This window comes from Choloepus didactylus, chromosome 4 (assembly GCF_015220235.1).
Source record: "Choloepus didactylus isolate mChoDid1 chromosome 4, mChoDid1.pri, whole genome shotgun sequence".
NCBI classification, from domain to species: domain Eukaryota; kingdom Metazoa; phylum Chordata; class Mammalia; order Pilosa; family Megalonychidae; genus Choloepus; species Choloepus didactylus.
The window spans coordinates 153,312,367-153,329,535 of NC_051310.1; the positions used below are offsets into that span (position 1 = coordinate 153,312,367).

The 17,169-nt window shown below is 38.2% G+C and overlaps 1 protein-coding gene and 1 pseudogene across 2 annotated transcripts; both read left to right on the plus strand.

The window, feature by feature from the left end:
- The first annotated feature begins 1,269 nt into the window (after positions 1 to 1,269).
- LOC119532216 lies at positions 1,270 to 2,213 on the plus strand (annotated as a pseudogene).
- A 6,050-nt stretch (positions 2,214 to 8,263) lies between these two features.
- LOC119532221 (olfactory receptor 11H4-like) lies at positions 8,264 to 13,460 on the plus strand. 2 transcript variants are annotated; one of them, XM_037834421.1, is made up of 2 exons: positions 8,264 to 8,293; positions 12,537 to 13,460. In XM_037834421.1, exons 1-2 carry the CDS (start codon positions 8,264 to 8,266, stop codon positions 13,458 to 13,460), a joined length of 954 nt encoding a protein of 317 aa, XP_037690349.1. The 2 variants fall into 2 exon arrangements, with proteins under 2 accessions (XP_037690349.1, XP_037690350.1); XM_037834422.1 differs by lacking the exon at positions 8,264 to 8,293 and having other exon boundaries at positions 12,492 to 13,460.
- The last annotated feature ends 3,709 nt before the right edge of the window (positions 13,461 to 17,169 follow it).

Consider the following 17,169-nt stretch of genomic DNA (forward strand, 5'->3'; position numbering starts at 1 on the left):
TGTAGGAAGGATGATAAATTAGCATGCAACATTAATAACCAGACTTTAGGGACTGAATAATAATGACTTTTATTCATTGTCAAAAATAAAGGAATAAATGCCAAATTGTAAATGAGTTGTAGTACAATTTAAATGTCTTTAAATGAAAATTGAAAACAAAATATATAAGAATTTTAATATCTGAATATCCTTGATGATTTTCTTCTGATATCACTAAAGAAAATTAAGTGGAATATAAATCCCCCTAATGTAAACAGCTTTGAGAAAGAAAAAATCTGAAATAATGTGAAAGCACAAATTGTTCAAACCTGTAAAAAGCCTCCAGTTCAAGTCTGTTTGAAAATGATGGCGTATGTGTCTCACACTTTGAAGTAAATAGCACTGGCTATTTGCTATATATGAACAGCTTTCACTGAAAAAAATTACATAAAATATAAATAATTTTTTACTCTATTTCAAAATGTCTTTATATCAAAAAAAGATGAAATTATGTGAACAACTTAGGGTGGTCACTGCCTAGACATCCCTGAAGATCGGAAAAGTGATTAAACTAGTGGAAGAGATAGTAACAGACAAGGTGGAATTTAACATAGGATTATGAATACTGAATCTCTATATAATTTTCTTCTTCTTGTTGCTAGGGTATGAGAATAGCTAGAAGGAAAGAACTGAAATGGTGGAATGGTAACCCAAAGCATCCTTTGAAATTTGTTCTATAGCTACTTGTTAAATAGTAATTTGAAAGTTATTACCTTCTTTATATGTTATATTTCACAATAAGGAAATAACTGAAACTATGGTACTATAACTCATAACATTTTTGGAAATCTCCTATATAACTACTTGTTAAATCAGACTTTGAAAGATATTACCTTTTTTGCATATATACTTCACAATAAGGAAATAACTGAGACTGTGGAACGGTAACCCATAACATTGTTTGCAATTTGCTGTCTGCTTGTTAAGTTTCACTTGGAAAGTTATCACTTCTATGTATATATGTTATATTCTATATTATTAAAAAAAGATGAAATATAACTGATTTTGTCCACTGCCACAGAAAACTCAAATAGCTTAGAACTACGATTACAAAGAATCAGGGCCAAAGGACTCGTTCAGAATAGAGTGAAATTTGTACAAGCCTCGTTTTAGAATATCCAAAGCATTTGCCTTCTTGAATCAGTCTCTGTCCCAAGAAAAGCTTCAGGATACCTCAACAGCAAAGTAAATTGCCATTATCTATCTCTCTTCTCTCCACAGTCTCAGGCCATGAATAAGTCAGGGATATCTACTGTGACACAGTTTGTCTTGTTGGGCTTTCCTGGTCCCTGAAAATACAGGTCAGCCTTTTCTCAATGATTTCGTTGGTGTACATCTTGACTTTGACTGGGAATATGGCCATCATTTGTGCAGTGAGGTGGGACCACTAACTCCATACTCCAATGTACATGCTCCTGGCCAATTTCTCCTTCCTAGAGATCTGGTACATGACCTGCACTGTCCCCAACATGCTGGTCAATTTTCTTTCTGAAGCCAAGACCATCTCCTTCTCTGGCTGCTTCACTCAATTCTACTTCTTCTTTTCCCTGGGTACAATCCAATGCTTCTTCCTCTATGTCATGGCTTATGATCGGAACCTTGGCATCTGTTGCCCACTGTACTATCCCTCCATCGTGACTGGACAGCTCTGTGGAATTCTGGTGTCTCTTTGTTGGCTCACTGGTTTCCCTGGACATTCTGTTCCCATTTTCTTCATTTCCCAACTACCCTTCTGTGGTCCCAACATCATTGATCATTTCATGTGTGATGTGGATCCACTGATGGCCCTGTCCTGTGCCTCAACCCCCATCATAGAGGATGTATTCCATTGTGTGAGGTCTCTTATCATCATTCTCACCATTCTGTATAGCCTTGGATCCTATGCCCTGGTGCTCAGAGTGGTGCTTCAGGTTCCTTCATCAGCTGGTCGGAGAAAGGCCTTCTCTACCTGTGGCTCCCACTTGGTTGTGGTGTCTCTGTTCTGTGGAACCATCATGGTGATGTATCTAAGCCCCACATCTGGCAATTCAGTTGCTCTGCAGAAAATCATCACACTGATATACTCTGTAGTGACACCAGTCTTAAAACCTCTCATCTATAGCCTACGCAACCAAGACATGAAATATGCTGTCCATCATGTCCTTCGTGGAATGAGAATTATTCAGTGCTCATGAATAGGCTCTCCATAAACCAATTACTTTATTTTTTCCATAAGTGGTAAAATAATCCCTTCTTCCAATCAAAACTGACTTGACTTTATTCATAATCATCAGAGTTCTTTGGTGCAACGCAAAACATCATGCATCTGATCATATTTTGACTCCCTTGTAGTTTCAAAAATGTGTTCCCATGGGAAAAAAGAAAGGCCCCCAACAAATGGTAAAAACAACTCTTAAAGTTCTTTACATTTACTTCCAGGAAGATTTTTTTCCTTTTTCAAGTGAATCTCTGTCCACACAACCTTGGAAAGAGACATGAATCAAATTGGTTGTTTGCTTACATGATTTTCTGTCATTTCTTGAAGAAGATATAATGATATGCCTAGATTTCTGACAGAAACCCCACACATCAATGTTGGACATACAATGGAAGCCAGTTTCATAACTCTTAGCTCATCACCCTCAGCAGCAATTTACAAGAGGAAGCTAGAAGTTTGATAGAGACCATTAGTGAGAATTTCTCTGATTAGAGTTGTTAGTGTGAGAGTCTCCTAAACAAAGTGAGGAGTACATCAAGAGAACCACTCAGAGGGCTTGTTCTTGTCCCCTGAAAAAAGAAACATACAAAGGCTGAGCAGGAGCTGGCTTTGAGAGCAGAGTTGGGGGAGATGGGCTCGAGTGGGGAAAAAAACTGAATTCCCAATAATAATTAAGAAAATATAGAATACCCACATTTGGCCTAGTTAGCACCCATGAAAAGTAACCAACTTAAGCCATCTTAAAGGGGACCCCATCCAAAAGTACTACTTGGATAAATAAGGCAGCCCCAAAAGAAAGCCTGTGTGGAGTGGGTCACCAGAATCCAGGAATAAGGAGGAAGTCATCAATAACCAGCCAGTGAAGCCTTGAGCACATCAGTGAACTGCAGTTGGTAGAGCCCTCCCTGACAAAAAACCTCTCTGTGAGAGAGAAATCAACAATCCAATTTTTGCCACATCAGGAAAGCAACAACATCTGATTACTTATATACCAGTCAAGACCCTTCCTGCCCTTATTCAACTCAGACATCACTTCCCCCTGAAAGTCTCCCTAATATACCAGGCTGGACTAGGTGCCCCTCCTTGATGCATCTAGAAAACACCAGATCCATATTCCAATCACTGTACTTATAGACTCTTTCAGGTGGGTCTATTAAGTATCCATGTCTCTTCTACCAAACTATGAGCCCTTTGAGGACAGAAGCAGGTTTCTTATCTTATTATCTCCAGCAACTAGCCTGAGTCTGATGCATCCTAAGAACAGGGTGAAAGACCATTTAGTAGAATTGGATGAATGAGCTAGTTCTTGAATTAACCCTCACTAGAATTTTAGTCAGAAAACCATTAAGTGATTGTTTAGGTTTTTTAAGAAGCATCTGTTTTTTAACCTACATTGTGATATGTATTTTATTACAAAAGTAAAACACGCTTTTTATAAAATTGAAAACAATAAATAAAAGTATAAAGGTAAAAATTCCCACCCTCCCTCCCTGCAATCTCACTTCCCACAAGTAAAATGTTTTGAAGCAGTCTAAATTTCTATGCATATACGAGCATGCAAATGCATACACATATAATGGTTTTACTTTAGTTAAATTGATTATGTTATACAGATTATTCTGTAGCTTTTTTAATTCTCCTAAAATTTTGTGGACATCTTTACAGGCCAATACAAATACGTAAACCTCATTCTTTTTCACAGTTGAATAATGTCCTATTGTATGACTGGACGATAACTTATGTAATTATTCCTCTGTTGCTATACACACATTGTTTCAAAATGTTTGCTTCTCATAGGTATTCAAGACTTTTCTTTAAATTCTAGGAAGGGTCTTGTTAAGGTAACAACAAATACATCACAAGTCCTTTTGTAAATTATGAACTGTCCTATACATACAGAAAAGTTTATACAATGTATATGTAAGTTTAAAGAACATAAAATTTTTAAATTCCTGTATCCTTCTTTACTAAAGAAGAAAAACGTGGAATATCATCAGCACTTTAGAAGCTCTCTGTGAGTCTATTCCCAACTAATCCCCTTCCCATGCCCCAGAGGGGTAACTTATGTGTTAATCATTCCCTTGCTTTTGTTCAAATTTACCACCTAAGTCTTTCTGATGTAAGGAAAATGTTCAGAGATAGATTGTGGTGATGAACGCATAACTATGTTATCATACTGTGGACAGTGGATTGTATATGATGGATGATTGTATGGTGTGTGAATGTATTTCAATAAAACTGAATTTAATTTAAAAAAAAAAAAAAAAGACTCAGCTCTGCCTTTAAGGGGTCTAGTTAGTTGAGGTCTTGGTGCTTTCCTCAAAGTTCTGCCTCAGATTTTGGAATTCACCAGCCCAGATGGGGAGGAGCAAACAAGGAGACTGAGGGTCATTAGTTCTGAGCTGTGGCTGTGCCTTAGCTTTCTTTGGCAGCCTGTGCCCACCCCCACCCCCAAAGGGCTATATCAGTGACTAGGGGCTCAGAGTTGGGCCCTTCTCGGCTCCAGAAGAAAGAGCTGAAAGAATTTGAGGTGTTTGGCCCACAGAAAGCATTTAAGAGACACACAACTGATGGTTCCAAATATTTAAAGGACTATCAATGTGTGGGGGTTCAACTCCTATTCAGGTATACCTATAGGAATGCAGTGGATAATGAGTGCAAGTTATAGAGAAACAGATCTTCGCTCAACATCAGGAAGAACTTTCCAACCATAAGAGATGCCCAGGATGGAAGGGGCTGCTTTGTGAGGTAGTTGGATTGTTGGGGCCTGGGCTGAGTGATTGCCTGTTTGGGATGTTACTGGAGGATCCCTTCCCACTCAGATTTCCAATTTCCAACTCTATGAAGCTGGAAATACTGATAAGGCTTTAGCAAAATCTGCTGGGAATATAGCTCCTTTAAAAAAAAAGAATTTTTCTGCTTTCAACAAATACAGCCAGAGCATCAGCTGAGTGCCAGGCACTGTGCTAGTGCAGGGAACACTGGCAGTGGACGTGTGCTCACTGGAGCTTACATGTCAATGGGGAGCATCAGACAACACATAAGCTCATTTCTAATGGTCCAACAAGGAGTGCTCTGCTGGAAAGGGAAGGTGTCTACTCTGGATGACTGATCAGGGCAGGCCTCTCTGAGGTGGAGATGTTTGAACTAAGATCTAGATGCAGAGAACAAAGCACTGCTTGCCAACTGGGGAGGCAGGTGGGGTCTAAGTTTGATTCAGTCCCAAATTGGAAGGGGGTCCTACCTCACACCATAAACAAAAATTAACTCAAAATGGATTAAAGACCTAAATGAAAGAAAGAAAACTATAAAAGTCTTAGAAGAAAAATATGCATAAATCTTCATGACCTTGGATTAAGTAATGGTTTCTAAAATATGACACCAAAAGCACAGCAATCAAAGAAAAAAATAGATAAATTGGACTTTATCAAAATTTTAAAATTTTGTGCTTTAAAGGACATGAACAACAAAGTAAAAAGGCCAACAGAATGGGAGGCAATTTTATAAATCATATATCTGATAAGGGACTTGTACCTAGAATATATAAAGATCTCCTATAACTCAATAATAAAAAGACCAAATAACTCAATTACAAATTGGGCAAAGGATCTCAATAGACATTTCTCCAAAGAAGATTTATAAAGAGCAAATAAACATATGAAAAGTTGCTGAGCATCATTAGCCATAAGGGAAATGCAAATCAAAACCACATGAAATACCATTTCACACCCACTATAATGACTAAAATAAAAAAGACAGAAAATAAAAAATGTTGGACATATTGTAGACAAACTGGAACCTTCATACATTCTTGGTGATAATGTAAAAGTAGTACAGCTGCTTTGGGAAACAGTCTGGTAGTTCCTCAAAAGAACAAACATAGGGCTGTCATATAACCCAGCAATTCCACTGTAGGACTCTATCCAAGAGAAATGAAAACAACCAAATGTTCATAGCAGCTATATTTGTAATGGCCCCAAGTGAAAACAACAGAAATGTTCACCAACTGATAAATGGAGAAATAAATATGGTACATCAATACAATGGAATGTTATTCAGCTATAAAAAAGGAGTGACATATTGATACATGCTATAACAAGGAAAAAGCTTGAAAACATTATGCTAAGTGAAAGAAGCCAGACACAAAATCCCACATATTATATGATTCTATTTCTATGAAATGTCCAGAATAGACAAATCTATAGAGATGGAAAGTAGCTTAGTGGTTGCCTAGGGGTGGGGATAAAAATGTTCTATAATTGATTATAGTGATGATTATACAACTCTGTGAATATTCTTAAAACTACTCAATTGTACACTTTATATAGGCGAATTACATGGTATGTGAATTCTGGAAGGACTGGGATTCTTGGTAGTGGTGGTGTTTTCTGTCCTTACTAATATATTGTATTGTATGACACTTTATTTTTCTTATCTTTTTTACTATTTACCAAAAAATTTTTTTTCTCATAGTAATCACTATGTTCAAGTGCTGACAATGGTGATAAATGTACAACTATATGATGATACCGTGAACAACTGATTGTACACTGTGGGTAATTGTATGTTATGTGAATATATCTCTATTGTAAGAAAAAATATAAATAGGGGTAAAAGTGCTGGAGAAAACATGGAGAGAGGGATGTACCTACTTACTGTTGATGAGGAGGCAAAATAGTGTAGCCTTTCTGGGGGTTTCTTTCTTCCCCACAAGAAGCTAAGTATGTGGGGGCCATAAGATCCTGCAACCTCATTAAAGGAAGATCTGAGAGCAGAGACATGAATGGACATTTGCACATGGATGTTTGTGCCCCAGACGCCATTATCTTTGATGCAATCTTGTGGGGCAGACATTTTAGTGCTGATTACATTGGAATTCTTTTGAGTGTTTCCATGGAATGTGCCCCACCCCAACTGTAGGTGATAACTCTGATTAGATATTTCCATGGAGGTGTGGCCCCACCCATTCAGGGTGGGCCTTGATCAGTGGAGCTATATAAATGAACTGACAGGCAGAGGGAACTCAGGGCAGCTGTAAGTGATGTTTTGAAAAGGAGCTACAGCCAAGAGGGACACTTTGGAGAAAGTACAGAAGCTGCAGATGAGAGACAGTTTGAAGACAGCCATTGAAAGCAGACTCTTGCTCCGGAGAAGCTGAGAGAGGACAAATATCCCAAGTGCAACTAAGAGTGACATTTTTGAGGAACTGCATCCTAGAGAGGAACGTCCTGGGAAAAAGCCATTTTAAAACCACAACTTTGGAGCAGACGCCACCCACGTGCCTTCCCAGCTAACAGAGGTTTTATGGACACCATTGGCCATCCTCCAGGGAAGGTACCCAATAGCTGATGTGTTACCTTGGACACTTCATGGCCTTAAGACTGTAACTGTGTAATCAAATAAACCCCCTTTATAAAAGCCAAAAAATAAAAAATAAAAAAAAAAATTTACCACCTAAGTATGTATCTCTTTTTTAAAAATTATATAAGTGTGCATGTATAAAAGCTGAGAAGCAAGGGCATATCTAACTACATAAGAATAAAAAAAAATGAATATCACTATTAGATAAAAAGTTCCCAAGAGAAGATAGCAAAACAAAGTCTCTGAGGCATGATCTACTTCAGCTTCCCTGGACGTTTACCAAGACCTCCATTCCAGAGAAGTCATTGGTCAGAGAACTGGGAAACACAGAGACGGCTACATTCAGGTCATATCGCAGGGCTGCAGTATGGGGCAGACATTGAACATCCAGGAGGAATATGATCAGAGAAAAACACTGCTGTGTCTAGTCTGATTTTAGACCCCTCATGACCTACCTCCAGCTCTCAGCTATAGATGAAGGCAGAACACACTGGTGGGGTTCAATGTGTGTCCTCAGCTGATGACAACAAGGTTTGCACAGGGTGTAGGAACTTTATTAGTCCGTTGTCCAGGGAAGCCATGTACAGATAAGAATCTGGGATATGATCACTTGAGCACTCTGGTCTCAGTTTAAAGGATGGTTTGATGACAGCTGGTATCTTGGAAATGACAGCCCTGAATCCATCAGTCTCTTCAGTCTTTCTGCTCCAATTTTGACTAGTTACCATCCATTTCTAATGCAGAAATATCATCGAGGGTTTCCTTTCATCGCTCCCCTGAAGATTCTCTTTGCTCTTTCCTATTTTGAATTTTCTGTTTTCTGCATTCCATGATGTCTTATTTGTGGTTTATAACCTCATTTTAGTGAGACACATCTTCCAGAAGTTTCTTAAGAATGGGTACTTAGGAGGTAAATTTGTCAAGACCTTGAATGTCTGAAATGTCTTTATTCTACCATCACAATTGACTGATAGTTTGAGCTGCTTATAGAATCCAAGATTGGAAACCACTTTCCATCAGAATTTTAAATGCATTCTTCCATTGTCTTTTTGCTTCCATTATCACTCTTCAGTATTCCAAAGCCATACTAATTCCTAATCCTTTGTATGTGGCCAACTTTTTGGCTTAAAAGAGCTAAGAATGCTCCCTTTCAGTTATCAATTCCTCTATCCATCCAAGAATTTCAGCTAGGAATTAGGACCAATTAAACTAATTCAAAAGCCAATACTATCAGAATAATTTTTTTCCTGGAAATAACTATTATATTCAACTTCAATATGAAATTATTTCAGATTCAAAGGGTAGAGGGTGGACCTTTGAGCCTCATCACTACTGCCTGCCTAAAATTGACTCTATTAACATTTTTTTTCCATTTTTTTATTGTGGACTATAACATATGACTCTATTAACTTTTATGACTAATTGATATCAGCCACCTGAGTCTAACAACCTTAGCTACTTACTGCATCAGCCCATCCTCTGACCTGTGTGTGGCATCTTGCTACTCAACGTGTGGCCTGTGAGCCAATAGCTACAGCATCTCTGGGAAGCTAGTTATAAATCCAGAATCACAGGTAATGGTCCAGAGCTACTGTATCAGAATCTGTACTTTTAGCAGGTTTTATCAGATGATTCATATGTACATTACAGTTTGAGAAGCACTGGTCTCTTGAGGAAATGTAAAAAAATACTTATGCCTTGGCCTAATCCAGAGATTCTGATTTAATTTGACTAGTATAAACTTTGAACATCAGGACTTTTAAACACTCTCCATTGACTGAATTAGTCAAATAAAAGGTTTCTGCATATAGACAATCCTGGAATTCTTTCGACATCAATTAATTTTTCATTATCATGTCACTCAAGGCAGTTTCTACCTAGTAAAATCACTTGGCTATTTCAGTGGAAGAGTCCAGAAAAATTTAGTGGAATTAATTATAAAGTGATCAACAGAATATAGTTTCCTACTTCTCCATGTTGTAGCACTTCATTTAAGCTAGAGAGGAAAGATTTGTTCACAAACATGTCTCAGATCAGTGTTCATTTATGCCACTGATCCCCACAGAAGATGATTCCTTAATGAAGTGCAATCTCTTTGCAGTAGAAAGCCTCCTGAAATTTACCTGGTATTTCCCCCAGCTTCTCTGCTTCCTTAAATCTATCATACCCTAGGAGCTAATCCACTAAAATCTGGGTGAGCCCCAGGGGGTGGAAAAAGGATGCACTCCAGGGGAAACTTGGAAGAGCTGCTGAAACCACTTGGAGAGCAACATGAGGTTGTACAGTAATCCCTGAGAGGAAACCTAGATTTAAAACTGCTTTGCATGGTAAAGCATCTCAGCAAACTCCTAGAAAACAAGGCTTTGGAGTCTCCAGAAATGAAGGAGTGGCAACAAACCACATATACTGCCCTCACCTGAGGTTTTCTTCATCAGAGGCCAGTGAGAAGAAGATGCTTGATGCTGAGCTCATCTTCAACTCCACCGTGCCCATCCCTCTCTCCAAGGCCATTGTGTGTAAGAGAAAAGGACTGATTGTCTATATTACAAGCACCACTGTGATATACTTCAGAGTGCTGTTTCCTATATAAATCTGAGTAGTCACTTTTCCTAAAAAGGAGGAAAACAGACTCGGGAGGATGTGTAGTACAGTGTAAACTTTCCATGTAAATACAGGACCCATGTTTATTGGGTGACCTCAGAAAAGTCATGTCCTCTCTCTGAGCCTAATCTGTAGAACAGATAGTTAGAATAGATCATCTGTATCATTTCTTCCAATTCTATGATTTTATGATTATTGGGGATCATCTTTCCAGAAACCAGCTGGCTTTCTAGAAGTAAAAAGGTGGTGTAGTCCTTGTCTCAAGCTACCTGAATGTACCACAGTGTGTCAAGTGAGGGGCATTTGGAAGGAGACTATTTAACTAAGCTGTCACTCATGGGGCAAGTGGATTGATGGGTTCATTGGATGGTTGGTTGGTTTCTAGTAGTGGAAAGGAGTATATGAAAGAGCTCGTCCTCCGGTTTCATAACTCACTATAGCAATTTATGAATCACAAAACTTGAAAAACAATATGTGTATGGAATGAAATGATGACTATCCCATTCTAATAATCTATTCCCAGAAAACAGTTTTGGAGGCTTCGAAGTGTGAGTGTTACATCTAACTCTGTGGAGTCAGTTTATTCCATCAAGGTCAAAACTCTTAGAATCCATTACTTGGCCTCTTCCTTTCAGATCCCCACCAGGGATGATTCCATTACTTATCTGCACTCTCACCAAAGGCCACAGGAAAATAATATTGTTAATAGATCTCCTACAGAGTATGGTGGTAGAAAAGACAAAGTGAGGTTTTAAGTTAGCATATAATCAAGTGTCCTGAAATATTATTCACATTAAGCAGGCATTGCTCATTTCTTGGAACAAAGGACGGGAAGCACAGAAATCATGATTCTGTTCCTGGTTTGAATCTATGGGCCTGGACTTGTTTCTGACTTGTGGCAGCAAAAATAATTAATTTGTGCTTCATAAACAACAATCTGGGAATCATCTATTAAGCATCTTATTCAGGGAAGATAGTCAACAAATGTCTTTTGAATTCATTATTGATTAGAGAACTGGACAACTCGAAAATTCCTTTCCTATGCTTTTTTATAACAACCTCCAACAGGGGATTGTGATAGTGGAGTCTAGATCTTCATTCCCAAGGATCATACATGATCCTCCCTTCAAATTCTCTCTTCTTACTTACTTTTCAAACTTCTTTCTGTCCCATTCCTGAGAAAGTTAGGACCGGTGACCTCCAAAGCACGAGGCAAGAGCTCTGATCTCAGTATTAAAACTATCACTAATACTCTTAATTCAGTGCTTTTTGAATATTAATTAATTACAAGATTACTCTGTTGTTTAAATGCACAGTATTCGTGCATCTTATTTATTCAATTCTTAAAAATATAAATTTGTTGCTACTCAAAATATCATAATGTCCAAATATTTGAAAATTTCCTCACTTCCCTTTCAGAGAACAAAATTAATTTTACCAGCTAAAACCATCACACTGTTCTCAGATCCATTTAGAAACTTCCTTTGTTTATTTTCATCACCCAAAAAGACTCACTAAATAAACTAAAACTTTGTATTGAAAATATCATTTTCTTTATTTCATCTAGGTAGGATCTGAATTTGAAAAGTAGGATAGTTTCTTTTTGTACAATATATGAAAAAACATGAAAATAAACACTTGCAAATAGAGGCATTAGAAAAAAAAAATATCCTCTCTTGCCTTATTTTAGAGCAAAAATGCTTGATATGCTGGGTTTTCCATGTCACTCAACTGGTTGGAATAAGACTTAAAAAGAAAATCTTTAAAGGAAAATTTAAGAAAAGCCCTGAGTCTTGGGTATAGTGACATCTGTGACAATTAATTCAGCTGGTTAGATTATTCTGAAAGGCCAGTGACTTGGTGTGAGTTTTATCTCTACGCATCAGCCAACTAATTCTGTTCTGTTGCCAAAGGCTTATTAACCCAACTCACACCAGCTGTCCTCTATCTAGGTGGGCTAGATAAGACAAAGCACATGAGTTTGTCCATTAAGACCCATAATCAATATTGGGGGACGTAGGGGGGAATCAGAAGCAGAAAAAGGCTTCTTAAGCATCAAAGGGAAAAAAAGAAATTCTTCTGGTTGTACCATTGTTGTGAAAAATTCTAGCTGCATTGGCTTCTGCCAAAATAATACTGAGATTTAGAGCCACAGCCAATTCAGGATAAGGTGAGATTTGTTCCAAAGTGATCTCCAAACAATCTCATGTATTTTCCTGTATAGGTCAAGTCTCCTTCTCAATGAAGTCCTTGACATAAGTAAGAAGCAAAACAGATTGTCACGTTCATATCTTTCTCCTTCATAGGTTTAACACACATGAACAAGTCAGCAACACAGACTGTGACTGAGTTTGTTCTCCTGGGATTCCCTGGTTGCTGGCAGATACAGCTTTTCCTCTTCTCATTGCTTTTGGTGGTTTATGTCCTAACTCTGCTGGGGAATGGAGCTATCATCTGTGCAGTGAGATGGGATCCACGACTCCACACCCCTATGTATCTTCTGCTGGGAAACTTTGCCTTCCTTGAGATCTGGTATGTTTCCTCCACCGTTCCCAACATGCTAGGCAACATTCTCTCTAAGACCAAAGCCATTTCATTTTACGGTTGCTTCCTCCAGTTCTATTTCTTCTTTTCCCTGGGCACCACTGAATGTCTCTTCCTTGCAGTAATGGCATATGATCGGTACCTGGCCATCTGCCGCCCATTGCACTACCCCACCATCATGACGGGGTGGCTCTGCAGCATGCTGATGTCTCTCTGCTGGCTCACTGGGTTCCTTGGCTACCCAATCCCCATCTTCTTCATCTCCCAACTTCCCTTCTGTGGTCCCAATATCATTGATCACTTCCTGTGTGACATGGCCCCTCTGATGGCTCTGTCCTGTGCCCCAGCCCCTATTACTGAATTTATTTTCTATACTCAGACCTCCCTTGTCTTATCTTTCACTGTTTTGTATATTCTTCGATCCTATACCCTGCTGCTTAGAGCTGTTTTTCAGATCCCTTCTGCAGCTGGTCGGCAAAAGGCCTTCTCCACCTGTGGTTCTCACTTAGTTGTGGTGTCTCTTTTCTATGGGACAGTCATGGTAATGTATGTGAGTCCTACATATGGAATCTCAGCTTTGATGCAGAAAATCATCACACTGGTATACTCAGTAATGACTCCTCTCTTTAATCCATTGATCTATAGTCTTCGTAATAAAGACATGAAACTTGCCCTAAGAAATATCCTATATGGAATGAGGATTAGTCAAAATTCATGAGCCAAAGATGTGCCGTACTTCCATGTTCTAATGAAGAATAAAGTGGAAATGTATCAGTTCTTTCAGTGTCTTTTAGTCCTCACTCTGAGAGTTAGAGGTCAGATACTTTAGCTAGAAATGTACCCAGCTTTAAATACCTTTCCAGTACTGATCTACTTAAACCTTAATTCACTGGCCTTTAGCACCTAGTGGAATTTTCATATGTCCATCCTTATTGGAATGATAAAATATGATTGCTATATGAGAGAAGTTAGACTTTCCTGCTAGATTTACTATCAGTTTGGAGACAAGCCTAAAAGCCTTTACAAAATAGACAAAGATGCAGGAACTTTTAAACAGCCATTGGACCTTTCTATAACCTTAAAGACACTCCTTTCTTGATCTAGTCTAACAATCTTAAATAATCATACTTTGTTTCTATTAAAAGAGGGAGAGGACAAAACTCTTAACCAGATGGAACTCTTTGAACAGATTTTCTTAGAGGTATAGTTCCCATGTGATGAATTTGAAATAAAACATTGATACCTGCTAAATAATAATTTCTTGAAGCTAGGCCAGAGTGTTGTCTGTTGAACACAAAAATTTCACAGAACACCAACATCAGACAAGGCTGCTCTGTGACCATAATGAATCAAAACAAAAACAAGACCACTCCATAATCATATCTGAGCACAGACATAAACAAATGTACTATCCAAACCCCCAAAAAATGATCAACATTCCCCTTTTCCAGCTGGTATAAGTGACTGCTTCTCCTTCACCAACTTAATTCCTACTACCTTCTAGATAAAAATTAAAGCATTCCATTATAGAATTTTCTTCTACTTTCTGACATAATCCAGAGAAAACCCCCACTTCCTTAAACTTTCCCCAACATCACCTAACACAAACCAAAGTCCTATACCTCCTGCCTAACACCCTCCTGCTGAGAAGCCTTGTGGTTCCTCAGGACATAAATTCTTCCTCCTTGCAACAAGCCAATAAATCCAATTTCAACCTTGTTCAACAGCAGGCATGTTCTTGACAGTCTTTGCACGATGGGAATCAACAGTAGTACAATACCCAGCATATAGTAAGCATTCATAATGTTTGTTGAATATTTTTTATCTCAATTTTTTACTTAGAAGAATAATATGTGGTGGTTGTAACAAATTCAAGCAATGTAGAAGTGTTTAAAGATGACGCATTTCCCATCTTCACTTCCATCCCTAGCAATCCTTCTCTCCGCTCCTCTGAGTCAATAGATCTAAATTCCTCTGTCTGGCATTCAATGCCCTACTCATAATATGGTCCCATTAAAATCACTGTACTTGTTTTCCACTGCTTCCCAACAAGACCCTCAGGCTCTAGCCAGGCTAGTCACTCTACTACTTCACACCTGATCATCTCTGCACCTTTACTTAGGCTACTCATGAATTCAGAGAGCCTCACCTCTTCTGCTGTGCAACTTGAGAGAATTCATACTTATGAATTTTAAGATCTTATTCTGTAAAATGGGTATAATTTATATCTTGTAAGAATGTTACAAGGATTAAATGAGATAATTTATGCAAGGTCCATACCAGAGAAAGAGACACATATGAAGTTCTCAGTACATGTTTGTGTCCCATTCCTTCCTATCTTTCTAACATGACCATGGATAATTGGCTGGTTAATATTTCAGATTTTATCTATACTTCTGCAAACCAATTTACATAAAGATACTTTATTTAAAAACCAAATTGGTATTACCATATTTATATATATTGATGGCAACAATAGGGACTGGATAAAAGTGCAAGCTCTGGAAGCAGACTGCCTAGGTTCATATCCTGGCTTGTCTGCTTACCTAACTGTGTTACCTTGGCAAGTTACTTTAACACTATGAACTTCAGTTACTTCATCTATAAAACGAGGTAATAATATCACCTATCTCTTAGGATCGTAGTGAGTCAATTCTTGTAAAGCACTGTCTTAGTTTTGCAGGCTACTATGACAATTACCATATAATGGGTTGGTTTAAACAACAGGAATTTTTCAACTCACAGTTTTAGAGGCTAGAAGTCCAAACAAAGGTGTTGGTTAGAAGGCTTCCTTCCGCCCAGGGTCAGTTGTGTTCCGGCTGGCCAGCAATCCTTGGTTGCTTGGCTTTCCTGTCACATCATTGTCCTCTCCTTTCTCTTCTGGGTTCCCACTGACTTCCTGCATCCGGCTCCTCCCTGTGGCATTCTCTCACTCGGACTTCCGGTTTCTTTTGCTTTCTAAAGACTCTCAGAATCAGAGTTAAGACCCAACCTCATTCAGTCAGGCTGCACCTTAATTTAGAATAACGTCTTCAAGAGCTCCTGTTAAAATGGGTTAATACCACAAGGATGCAGATTAAGATGAAGAACATGTCTAAATTGGGGTACTAATTCAATCTACCACAAACATTGAGCATTCTGTCTAGCAAACAGTAGAACTCAATAAACATCAACTAAAAGAATAATTCTTTTTTATTTCAAAGTCAGTAACAGGTTAAATGTGTTTTATTCTATTTTCCATGGTGGTGAGGCAGAACAGGATTTTTACCTAACCATTTGTACTACGCTGCCCTCTAATGGTCATTATGTTTTAATTGTATGCCTACGTGTAAACAAACGTAAAACAGGAAAAACCTCAACCCACTCAACGTCGTGTGGAAAGTAAGACACTACATTCATTAATTGATTCTTCAGTTAACTGAAGACTAACCAGAAAACTCTTTTATATTGAGTACTAAAACCTTTCTAAAGTGTATTTCCCTCTTTTGAACCTATGTATACTGAAAATAATTTAAATCTTTCGCTCTATAAGGACTCAGAGACCACAAAGCAATGGGACAAGCAGTCAACAAGCAGTCAGGTTATGGGAGCGTCCATCTCAGTTCCACCCCAACTAGCCATGTGTCTGCCCTTACATAAGTCACTTCACCTCTCTGGCCTCAGCTCCTTTATCTATAAGATAAGAAAGCTGAACTGAATGAAGTTTCCAGCATTCCCTACATTCATTCACTTTTCCCTCAAAATTTCTTCCCTTGAGATATTTAACAGGTCTATGGCATGTATATGGGGAAAGGGACAGATAAGTGAAGAGCCGATTTTAATTTAGGGTGAGAAGTGCTATAGTGGAGTTAAAACAGGATGTTATCAGAGTTCATGGGAGGATCATATAAACCAGTCAGTGTCCAAGAGTATATGGGAGGTGGCAGAGAAATGTTTAGGAAGAAGTAATGTCTAAACTGACTCCTGATGAATGAATGGGAATTATCAAAAGAGCAGGAATGGATAAGAAAGAGCAACATGTTCAAAGGGTCAGAAATGAGATAAGTATTCAGGAAACTAAAGTAAGTCTGTTTTGGCTACAATATACACTTTAAAGGGGAAATGTATAAAGCTGAGGAGACAGTTAAGCATGGACCAGATCATCCAAGGTCATGTAAATGAAGATGAAGTTTGGACTTTATTCTAAGACCATTCGGAAATGTTTGAAGGGTTTGAAGCATTATCCGATAGTATTTACATTTCTGAAAAAATCAGTATGACTGCAAGATGAAGAACATACTAGAGAGAAGTCAGATTGAAGGGAGAGAATAAATTAGAAGGATGTTGCAATAATCTAGGCAAGAGACGATGCTGACCTGATTGAGGACAGTGCTTCTCAAAATATGGTCCACAAATGGAAAAGAACAGAAACTGAGAGAAAACTTCAG

Coding starts and splice junctions, on each gene's coding strand:
- LOC119532221 (XM_037834421.1), top strand. CDS start 8,264: ATGACAGCCCTGAATCCATCAGTCTCTTCA. Junction 8,294..12,536: donor TGAATCCATCAGTCTCTTCA/GTCTTTCTGCTC, acceptor TCAGCAACACAG/ACTGTGACTGAGTTTGTTCT.